Below are 11,755 nucleotides of genomic sequence, written 5' to 3' on the forward strand. Positions count from 1 at the left end.
CTAAAGTCCTCATCAGTTTCACTGTTCATTGATTAGAAATGCCGAAAACATGCTATAGTGCCTTCCTAACATATTTTCTCCGGACTTGTTGTCGTGTTTTATGTAGATTGTTTCCCCTTCCTCCAGAAGCATTGCACTATTTAGTGTTCCCGAGGAATAATCATGTCCAAATAGTGCGATTGTGTCTTGGTTGTCCTTGTAGAGACGACAGTGTAAGTTCCTTCCGTCAGCGGACATTAAAGTACCTGATACGAAGTACAATCCGTTTCTTGGAACTGTGAACACCCCTGTAGTAGCATCATACCCATTGCCAACATACAGCCATACATGGTCAAATATTATAATTTCATTTGGTTCGGGCCAATCATCTGCACTGAATGATGCTGTAAATGCGGGTCTTTCGTGTATTTGTACTGTTTCTACAATAAAATAAAGATAATATTCATATTATAGACGAAACAAAAGAATGCAATTAAAGTGGTATAATTACTGACCATTGATTTTCTGCCGAACGAAAAGGAAAAACTTTAGATTCAAAAAGAAAAAAAAGATGTGGTATGCTTTCCAATGAGATAACTCACCACAAGAGACCAACATGACACAAATATTAACAACTATAGGTCACCGTACGGAAAAGGCCATACCGCATAGTCAGCTTTAACAGGCCCCGAAATAAAAATGTTAAACAATTCAAACAGGAAAACTTACAGCCTTATTTATGTAAAAAAAAATTAACGAAAAACAAAGATGTAACACTTAAACAAACGACACCCACTGAATTACAGGCTCCTGATTTGGGACAGGCACATATAAACATAATTTGGGGGTGAAACATATAAGCGGGATCAAAACCCTCCCCTAACCTGGGAAAGTGATATGAAAGTACAACATAAGAACGAACTATAAAAATCAGTTCAAAAAGGCGTAACTCATCAGATGGACAAATATACGAGTGGACGTGGCCGGGTACTTGTACATTCCAACAAGGACTTATATATACGTCCCTGATTCCAACAACAAAAAGACACTATGTAAAGATCTTAGAGTACTCATAGTTAATTGACAGCTAGTTCAAAGCAACTAAAAACTAATAAAAAAAAATCATTCATCTAAGACTAAATTATCAATCCATACACATCCAACTTCCAATAGATTTAGTGTAAAGACGTCATAAACAGTCATCAACATGGCCTTGTGCAATGCATAGATACAGGTATCGACTGATTGTAGATTCACAGACAAATGTGTACATGAATATAACATACTAGTAATATTTAGTTTGTTTTTAATTTACTGATAACAAAATCAATATTTATACCAATAAAAAAATATTCAATGATCTTTTTAGTGTTGAATTGGTAACCTTATAGATTAACCTTATTTAAAGGAGCGATAAGTTCACCAGGATCATTTATAAATTTCCAGACACAGTTCACAACATTCCCGTTAAAATAAGGATGTGCTATCCTGTTTGAAATAAGTTTCCTTACAACCAAACTTCATATCAAATCTTTATAAATAAAAATGAAAAAAGTCAGTAAAGGTTTTAAGTATGGTACGAAATCAATATTTTAACAAATATCAATCAAAATATAACAGGTACATTTTAAGATTTAGTTACCAAAATATAAAGTGCTCTTAAGTAAAATCGCACAAATACTGAGTTCCAGGCATCAACCTGAAACGTGTATAGGTTGTTATTCTTAAAAACAGTTTGAAATTAAAATCAAAGATTCTAAGATATTGTTTATACTAGTGTTGAAGACCGTATTATGACCGATTATGGTTTACTTTTACAAAAAAAGGAAAATCACACAAATAATGAACTCTGATGAAAACTCAAAACGAAAAGTCCCTATCCAAATGGCAAAAGCAAAAACTGAAACACATCAAACGAATGGACAAACCCAGTCTAGCGTTGACAACATTGGTTTTTACTGATCACGTTTAAACATTTTATTTACCATATCCAATATCTTCGATGACAGCAGTTTTTATAATTGTAATTCTCTGGTCAGAAGCCTCATTAACTGTCTTTATGATAAAGTCCTTTAACACTTGGTTTAGTTTAGTAGTGTCAAAAAGATCTACTAAAGGCACCTGCTGCGTGTCCAAAAGAGAAACCTCTACTGTAGATTTTTTGTCGGGTTCCTGTGGCAAATTCATTGGTTGAACGCAACCAATTAGCATGATAATAAAAAATGAAAACAACTTCGCTTGGTCCATTTTGCCTAATTTCCAATGTTCACTCAGTAAAAGCTGCGTTTAACGTGTTCCGTTTGTCACAAATGGTATTTCAGTTTGAAAACCAGAAGGGCGAAGGTCTACTTTATATACTAGCGTGCATTTGGTACATCTTGGCACGTCATGGTACCATACTTCAACATTTTGATATTCGGTATCGGAATCATCCGAGGTGTACCAAATGCCGTATTATGCGCAATGAAGTTCATTTCGTATTTGTTTTGATAAAACATTTGTTCTTATTTTAATTTCAAAATAGATGCGGTGGTACGTGACACTTTTATGCAGTTTTGGTAATAAAGTTATCTTTAAATTTTACCATAAATTTTACAATAATAAAGAGTACACTAAATTATTTTAGAAGGAAAGGTTTTTTTTCTCTGTATATGGAGATCTTTAAAACAGTCTTGTTTGTTTGTGCACTTTGTAGTCTTGGATGTGCAATTTCGGCAATAGTTTAATTATACATCAAAAGTTAAATCACAAATACACTGAACTTCGAGAAAAAATCCAAATGGAAAGTCCCTAATCAAATGAAAAAGTCAAAAGCTCAAATTCATTAAACTATTGGATAACAACTGTCATATTCCTGACTTTGTACAGTTATTTTCTTATCAATTCAAATCAGTTATTGAAACAGCAACACGATATCACAAGCGTACACAAAGGTAACAAATAAATTGAACCTATTCAAATCGTTGTTCGATGATATATACTTCTATATACAATGAAGACAAAATATGTAAGAACAGACAAGGCAGTACATAAAACATTAAACTATATCAAACCAACGTAAAACATCCACCGACGAGACATGGGCTCACGAATAACGATTTATTTTGTCTTTTTATGCCCAACCTTTGATAGTAGAGGGGCATTATGTTTGTCTGGTCTGTGAGTCCGTTCGTTCGTCCGTCCGTTCGTCCCGCTTCACGTTAATATTTTTGGTCAAGGTAGTTTTTGATGAAGCTGAAGTCCAATCAATTTGAAACTTAGTACACTTGTTGCTTATGATAGATCTTTCTAATTTTACTTTAGACTTTTGACCCAAATTTTACGATCCACTGAACATTGAAAATGAAAATGAGAGTTTCAGGTTAAAGTTTTTGGTCAAGGTAGTTTTTGATGAAGTTGAAGTCTAATCAACTTAAAACTTAGTACACATGTCCCCTATGGTATGATCTTTTTTTTATTTAAATGCCAAATTAGATTTTTTACCAAATTTTACGGTCCATAGAACATGCAAAATGATAGTGCGAGTGGACTTCGCTTAAAGACAAAAGCTACTACAGATTTCTGTCGTCCACTATAATCATAGTTCATTTTTATATCTATATTGTGTATGGTTGATTATCTAGAGAATCACTGGAGCGGTCAGTCAGTGTACCTCTTCCCTTTAAGGAAGATTTCTTGATCTGCAACTGCAGTGCATTTGGCGGAATCTACATCGGCAGCTTATGCTGCCATTGTTGATCTGTGTTCCTTATAACAGGGATAATAAAATAAATGCACGAACTACACGTATTATTTGACCGTATTGAAAGTTCCACTTACTTAACTAAAGCGGGTGATATATAGTAATTGGGAGTCGTTTTACTCTATACGATTACATTTTTTGTATCCGTAACTGCTCCTTAACCGAGTTTAATAGTGTGTGATTTTTTTAAACAATAACGGCAACAGTCATACTAGCTTTTTTCTTTTCTTTTCCCAATCCTGTGGTCAGTGCATGTTTTCTCTACTTCTTATTTACGGTGCTTTTTGTGTCCCATTTATGGGCATTATGTATTCTGGTCTGTGCGTCTGTCCGTCTGTTCGTCCGTCCGTTCGTCTCGCTTCAGGTTAAATGTTTTGGTCGAGGTAGTTTTTGATGAAGTTGAAGTCCAATCAACTTGAAAACTAGTAAACATGTTCCCTATGTATAATGATATGATTTTTTTTTCTATTTTTAATGTCAAATTAGAGATTTATTCCCATTTTCACGGTCCCATGAACATAGAAAATGATAACGGAAGTTCAGGTTGAAATTTTTGGTCAAGGTAGTTTTTGATGAAGTTGAAATCCAATCAACTTGAAACTTAGTAAACCTGTTACTTATGATATGATATTTCTAATTTTAATGTCAAATAAGAGATTTTCCACCATTTTCACGGTCCACTGAACATAGAAAATTATAGTGCGGGTGGGGCATTTGTGTACTTGGGACTTATTCTTGTTGTGTAGTACATTTTGTTGAAAATTTTAACTTATTTTAACTGTTTACAACATTTTTGAAATACTAAGTCTACTTGGTATTCTACCTTTAAGAATACATAACCTTAGCTGTATATGGCAAAACTTAAAGGAATTTTGGTACGCAATGCTCTTTAACTTCGTACTATATTTGGCCTTTTTACCCTTTTTTATTCGAGCGTCACTGATGAGTCTTTTGTAGACGAAACGAGCGTCTGGCATAAATACAAAATTAATTCCTGGTATCTATGATAAGTTTATTCTAAAGAAATAGAAAAACATAATCATCTTTAAAAACAATCGTTTGACCTGCATTTAATCTAATATTGGGATCTCAGACATCGGTGTACTTTAAAAGACAACCTGATTATTAATTTTGTTTGATGAATATGTGTACTTTATTTCCGAATAAATAAAAAAAAACATCGTTTAAAAAATCGTTCCACTTGCATTAAGTCTAAAATTGGGTGCACAGAGATCAGTGTATTTAAAAAGATAACATGTTTGATAATTTTATTTGGTAAAGTATCTCTACTTTATTCTAAAGAAATAAAAAAAATCATTATTTAAAAAAATCGTTGCACTTGTATATAATCTAAAATTGAGTTCACAAACATCCGTGTACTTTAAGATACAATCACTTGAATACTATGAATGACAAAACTATTTTATTCAATAATACTACTTTTTCTGTTTAGTCTGTTTTTCATGATATACATTTGACGTGAAACTGTACTTATGTATCCCGTCATACTTTGAACCACACCTTTATTTTATTTATTATTACTACTTTTAAGGTTAAGTCTGGTTTTTGGTATATCTACTTTACGTGAGTCTGTATTTATGTATGCCGACATACGACAAAATTATTTTTATGTCTACCTGTGCGAATTTCATACGCGCTATTTTACACCAGTAATGAAAACCTTCTATCATTTATGGGTAGACTTTACATAGATAAATTCAGCGTATTTGACGTGAAACTGTACTTATGTATCCCGTCATACTTTAAAGCACACCATTATTTTATTTATTATCATTACTTTTACTGTTAAGTCTGTTTTTGTTATATAAACTTTACGTAAGTCTTCATTTATGTATGCCGTCATACGACAAAATTATTTTTATGTCTACCTGTGCGAATTTCATACGCGCATTTTTAAACCAGTAATGAAACCTTCTATCATTATGGGTAGACTTTACATAGATAAATTCAGCCGTATAAGAAAAGCAAAATGAGAATGTTAAATTAATGTATGCCTTTTTGTGCTTCTTTGTTACATTTGTTGTTTATGTAGAGATATTAAGATGATAACACAATATTGACTGTTGTACCCCTATTTTTGACATTTTTACTCTTTGAGTATGTTTGTTTTGTTCATGCATCGTTGACAATTTAATGGAATTTGATGCGACTGTCATATAAGTGAGAGGTTTAGCTAGCTATAAAACCAGGTTCAATCCACCATTTTCTACATTAGAAAATGCCTGTACCAAGTCAGGAATATGACAGTTGTTACCCATTCGTTTGATGTGTTTGGACTTTTGATTTTGCCTTTTGATTTTTGATTTTCCTTTTTGAATTTTCCTCGGAGTTCGGTATTTTTGTGTTTTTACTTTTTGCTATCAGAATATCTGAAAAAAATTTATCAAATAAGACCTTGTAATGTTTCATTCAATTTAAAATGTTATGGATGTATATTTTAAATTTTTGTTCCTTTGAAAATTGTTACACGATGATGACTGATGTACCCATGTTTTGACTATTTTATTCATTATGTTGTTTAGTGCACGCATCATTGTAAATATAACGGAATTTGATGATACTGTCAACAAAGGGAGAGGTTTAGCTCTATATGTCCAGGTTTTGTCCACATTTTTCTACATTTGAAAATGTCTGTACCAAATCAGGAATATGACAGAGCTTGTCCATTTCCGGTTTGTTTGTTGTATTTTGTTTATATAAACTTAAGTCAATTTTCAGTAATGTACATGGTACACCACTCGAGACGATCTTTAGAGCATTAGAGTTGGATAGAGGTTTCCATATCGACTACGGTAACCTGGTTGCTAGTTTTTTATAGATTCGTTTATGGCAGAGATTTTTTTTTAAATTCGTATTAAAAGCTTGAATATTGTTTATATCGATTTGGTGTCACGATATCACAGTAGCATGGGTTCGAATCCCGATGAGGGAAGAACCAAAAATTTGCGAAAGCAAATTTACAGACGTCTGAGTCAGTGACAACTCTTCAACAGATGTATCCATCGGATCGCCATCAATAATGGTGATACATGGCTGTGTACATAATGTATATACAACTAGTCTAAACATCAACCCAACAATGTAACTACAGTACATGATATATAACATCTTCATGCCTTATATATCATGTACTGTAGTACGCCGCTAGATTCAAACTGACGTGGAAAGGTAACACATGGCCAGCGAAAGCTCTATTATAGTAGAGCCCATGTGGTCGTGTGGTCTAGCGGGACGGCTGCAGTGCAGGCGATTTGGTGTCACGATATCACAGTAGCATGGGTTCGAATCCCGGCGAGGGAAGAACCAAAAATTTGTGAAACCAAATGTACAGATCTAACATTGTTGGGTTGATGTTTAGACTAGTTATATATATATACATATATATTTAAACAATATTCGAGCTTTTAATATATAGATTTTATTTTCATAAAATTAGTATGTGTATTAATGATAGATTATTGAAAATTCCGTTGTCTTTCTTGTCTTGTGGTGGATCGGTAGTCTTGTAAGCGATCGGCGATTGGAATATTGAGTTTGAACTGGTCTGAGTTGTCTTTCAAACCGGTCCATGCTGTCTCAAAAAATGGTCCAAGTTGTCTAACTTTCATTTTTTTTACCGATATTTCTTTGAAATCCCGCTATTCAACAGTTTGCTAAAGAAAAGCCCATTTTTTTTTTAATCGACGGTTTAGATTTATATTTTTAAAACGACATGTCATTGTAATCCTAACTGTTGGTGTATTACAGGTTCCGCAAATGTCTAATAATTGTGCATGTTAAAATAAATATTATTCCATTTAGGATACTAATATTATCATTTACGCATATAATTATAACCAATTGGGGAAAACGGTCCCAACTTAGTTAATGTCTAAATGAGCAAGATATGGTCAAAGTCAATTTAACAGTAGTGTTGTTTGAAATAGTATGTTTTGATTTGAAAAAGTATGTTGTGATTTGAAATAGTGAAATGTTTTTTTTTTCTTTTTTATTCTAGTTTTAAACAGTTGTAGGGATGCAATGTTACCTTAAGGGGGGGGGGAGTAAAATCACAAAAATACTAAACTCCGTGGAAAACTCAAAACGCAAAGTCCCTAATCAAATGGCAAATTCAAACGCTCAAACACATCAAACGGATAGATAACAATTGTCATATTCCTGACTTGGTTGATGCATTTTCGTATGTAGAAAATGGTGGATTAAACCTAGTTTATAGCGCTAAACCCCTCACATGTACAGTCGCATCAAATTCCATTATATTGACAACGATGCATGACCAAAAAAACCCAGACTCAATTGCGCAATAAAAGAACTACAAAGAAGCATAAAAAGGCATATATCAAATTTAACAACTTCATTTATTGCTTTCATATATTTGTATCTTATTTATGAATGTTAAATCCACCAATAAAGGATGGAAAGATTTGTAGTACTGGGACCAATATCAAGCAGTTTCGAATTTAAGCGCTTCCCTTTGTTTTTTGTTACGCTAAATTCAATTACATTCCGGTCAAACGATTTTTTTGTCATGTTCTTCTCGTCAAAAAGTATTTGAAAGAACATGTGTAAATCATTTATAATATGGTGAGTAAATAATGACTTGAATATCAATTTATCTTTATAACAAATTTACTCCCGACATAATTTATGTACACAATAGAAAAGGTATCGTACATAATGAAAATTATTTACAATATTGAAGTGGTTATTACAATAACCTGATCAAGAAAAGATAAACAGATACCTATATAAGTTCTTACACATAGAGTTGGCTTGACTGTTCGTATTCTGATTTTTTTTTAAAGATTTGAAAACTAATTTCGTTCATGTTTTATCACATTTATAATCATCATTTGTGTTATCTCTTTTTATAGTTTTAAATAAGATATGTTTGCATCAGTAAGACCTTAAATGATCCTGAGTTCTGATTTTTTTTTTATAAACATCCAATTCTCAATTGTGACCAATTGACCTCATGTTACATGAAACCTTTCCCACTAAACTCCTTCTAATAGTTTACATCATATACACAATTAGAAAAGTGATTATTTTCCATTAAGAAAGTGGCACTTCCCGTTTGAGCGATTCATCTTGTGCAATCTGTCGGCCGTGTAAATTATATTATGTAACTACCATTGACATTGTTTTGCTTTCCTGTTTGCGAAATTTGTTTTTGAAATGTCCAAAATGCCCCCATGTTAGTTTCTTCCTAAAATGTAAATTCCACTACACTTTGTGGCAATATGGCTTTAGCAAATATATATATAAAGGCAAAGTGTACGTGTAAAGGGTGAATCTCTGGAATCACAAACACTTTGATCAGATTTCATTTGTTTAGAGACTAATTGCCTTTCTACAATTAGAAATATTTGCGTAGAATAACATAATAATGAAAGCAAATCAAATTTCAACTAACTCGAATCCTTGCTGAAGTTGGTCAAACTAAAACTCGCATAGGTTTCACCAATTTCACTGTTCATTAATAAGATATGCGGAAAACATGCTATAGTGCCTTCCCAGCATTGTTTCTTCGGCGTTGTTGTCGTGTTTTATGTAGATTGTTTCCCCTTCCTCCAGAAGCATTACACTATGTAGTGTTCCCGGGGAATAATCATGTCCAAATAGTCCGAATATGACTTGATTGTTCTTAATGAGATGACAGTGTAAATTCATTCCTGCAGCGGACATGAAAGTGCCTGATACGAAGTACAATCCGTTTCTTGGAACTGTAAATACGCCTGTAATCGAATTATATGTATTGCCCACATTTAGCCATACTTGGTCAAATATTATTGTTTCTCTTGGTTTGGGATAAATATCTGTCTTCAATGATGCTGTAAATGCAGGTCTTTCGTGTATTTGTCCAGTTTCTATATAAAAATAAAGATTATATTCACAGAACAAATGGATAGTTCTCAAATGACATAAAAGTGGTACAAGTCGGCTTCTGACCGCACGAAAAGGAATTACTGATTCCAGAAAGTCGAACCTTACAATATTACTCGGATTAAAAATGTTTGGCTTTGAGCGTTCCTGATGAAGGTAAATCCAGAAAAGCGCGTCGCACGCATTAAATTATTAAACGTGTTGTTCTCAATTATTTTTTTTATTATCATTACATTACAAACTTTGTTTTATGATTACACTAATTAAGGAGCATTCTAAAAACATGACGTGAATATTAAAAAAGCAGTGTGGAACAGTCCATACTTAAGTCAGGTGATGAATATTATAATTTTACTAAAACTTTGTCCACCCTTTTTAACATTTAAAAAAAAAATTAAGATTCCAAACATATTTTACCAAGTATCAATCGATACAAAAAGGAAAATCTAACACTAGATTTTCAAGATGAAGCTACCAAAACATTAAGTGTTCTTACGTAAAATCGTAAAAATACTGAACGCAAAGGAAAATTCAAAACGAAAAATCCCAAATCAAATAGCAATATCAAAACTTCAACATTCAAAAACGAATGGACAAACCCAAGTTTAGCGTTGACAACATTGTTTTTTACTGATTATGTTTAAACATTTTACTTACCATATCCAATATCTTCGATGACTGCCGTTTTTATCATTGGAACTCTCTGGTCAGTAGCCTCCTTAACTGTCTTTATGATATAGTCCTTCAACACATGGTTTAGTTTAGAAGTGTCAAAAAGAGCTACCAAAGGCATCTGCTGATTGTCCAAAAGGGAAACCTCTACCGTAGAGTTTTTGTCGGGATCCTGTGATCCATTCATTGATTGAACGTAACTAATTAGCATGATCATCAAGAATAGATATAGGATCGTTTGGTCCATTTTGAATTTAAACCAATATGTACAATAGAAAACCCGCCTTGAACGTGTTCCTCTCGTCACTAACGTGTTTAAGGTTGTTGATATCGTGCCTATGAGTGGCCGTTCATGTCATTTGCGCGATTATATACGCGTATATAATTTTCAACGCGTATATATACGCGTATATTGTGGTTTTCAACGCGTATATTGTGGTTTTCAACGCGTATATTGTGGTTTTCAACGCGTATATTATCGTTTTATACGCGTATATTGTTAAAATAAACACGTTTATACTTTATTCCAATTTATTTATCATATACGCGTTAATATACGCGTTATTTGCATAAATATACGCGTTAATATACGCGTTAATATACGCGTTATTTGTGTTAATATACGCGTAAGAAATCATTATATACGCGTTAATAAACATTCGTTTGTCTTATTGTTTTAACCAATGAAAGCTGCGTTCTTAAACTGGTTTGTATTTTAAAATCAATCGGGTCCAGGACCAATCCAGTATATCTTATCAAAATCCTTCGTTTTTAATTCAATTTTCTATGTGCATACAACTAGAATAATTAAAGATGATAAATATATATTTCCGATTATTTAATATATTTTTTCAGCATTTGTTTTCGTATTTTTCTAGATATACACAATTGCATGTTTGTAGTTTAATAATTATTGTGTCTGTATTGAAAAAAGGTGTTTCGGTTATGGTCATGTTGACCTAGGCTTATCCTCGTCAGGTATCCCTAGCCTATTTGTTTCTTCCTTTGTAATATGTAGAATAGTTTAAATTTGATTTCTCTTATTGGGATACGACACCTGTTATACGTTTTAGTTCGTTTCTTTCTTTTTTATGTTTCATCTGTTATTTTGTTATTTATTTCTCTTCTAATATTTTAGCAGTGTTAAAATTTAATATGTGTGATATTTTTATCTTTTATTTGATTTTAAATTATCACACTATTTTCTATTTTAGAATTCGTTAAATATTCTTTTAGATTTCTATGTTTTTTGTACGCAATAATTGGTGGTTTTGGAAACATCGTTTTAGTATTCCTGTTTTGTTCGATTAGGTGCCAATGTTTCCTTAACGCTCTTCCGATTCCTTTAAATGCTGGGTTAAATCTAGTTGCAAAAACGAGTGGTGGAGCCGCTTTCTTATTTTTATAATTGTATTTCAAAGTTTGTTTCCTTTCTCGTTTTGTTGTATTAGTTAT

At 32.6% G+C, this 11,755-nt stretch overlaps 2 protein-coding genes across 2 annotated transcripts; both read right to left on the reverse strand.

Annotated features, from left to right (window-relative positions):
* Positions 1-2,435, reverse strand: LOC134681601 (cerebellin-1-like). The gene is made up of 2 exons (XM_063541248.1): positions 1,965-2,435; positions 1-419 (listed from the first exon to the last, which is right to left on the reverse strand). Exons 1-2 carry the CDS (start codon positions 2,224-2,226, stop codon positions 19-21), a joined length of 663 nt encoding a protein of 220 aa, XP_063397318.1. The 5' UTR covers positions 2,227-2,435; the 3' UTR covers positions 1-18.
* A 5,646-nt stretch (positions 2,436-8,081) lies between these two features.
* Positions 8,082-10,631, reverse strand: LOC134681603 (complement C1q tumor necrosis factor-related protein 3-like). Its single transcript, XM_063541250.1, has 2 exons — positions 10,286-10,631; positions 8,082-9,612 (listed from the first exon to the last, which is right to left on the reverse strand). Exons 1-2 carry the CDS (start codon positions 10,545-10,547, stop codon positions 9,212-9,214), a joined length of 663 nt encoding a protein of 220 aa, XP_063397320.1. The 5' UTR covers positions 10,548-10,631; the 3' UTR covers positions 8,082-9,211.
* Between the last annotated feature and the right edge of the window lie 1,124 nt (positions 10,632-11,755).

Source organism: Mytilus trossulus, chromosome 8 (assembly GCF_036588685.1).
Source record: "Mytilus trossulus isolate FHL-02 chromosome 8, PNRI_Mtr1.1.1.hap1, whole genome shotgun sequence".
Classification (NCBI taxonomy): Eukaryota; Metazoa; Mollusca; class Bivalvia; order Mytilida; family Mytilidae; genus Mytilus; species Mytilus trossulus.

Coding starts and splice junctions, on each gene's coding strand:
- LOC134681601 (XM_063541248.1), bottom strand. CDS start 2,226: ATGGACCAAGCGAAGTTGTTTTCATTTTTTATTATCATGCTAATTGGT. Junction 420..1,964: donor CATCGAAGATATTGGATATG/GTAAATAAAATG, acceptor ATTTTATTGTAG/AAACAGTACAAATACACGAA.
- LOC134681603 (XM_063541250.1), bottom strand. CDS start 10,547: ATGGACCAAACGATCCTATATCTATTCTTGATGATCATGCTAATTAGT. Junction 9,613..10,285: donor CATCGAAGATATTGGATATG/GTAAGTAAAATG, acceptor ATTTTTATATAG/AAACTGGACAAATACACGAA.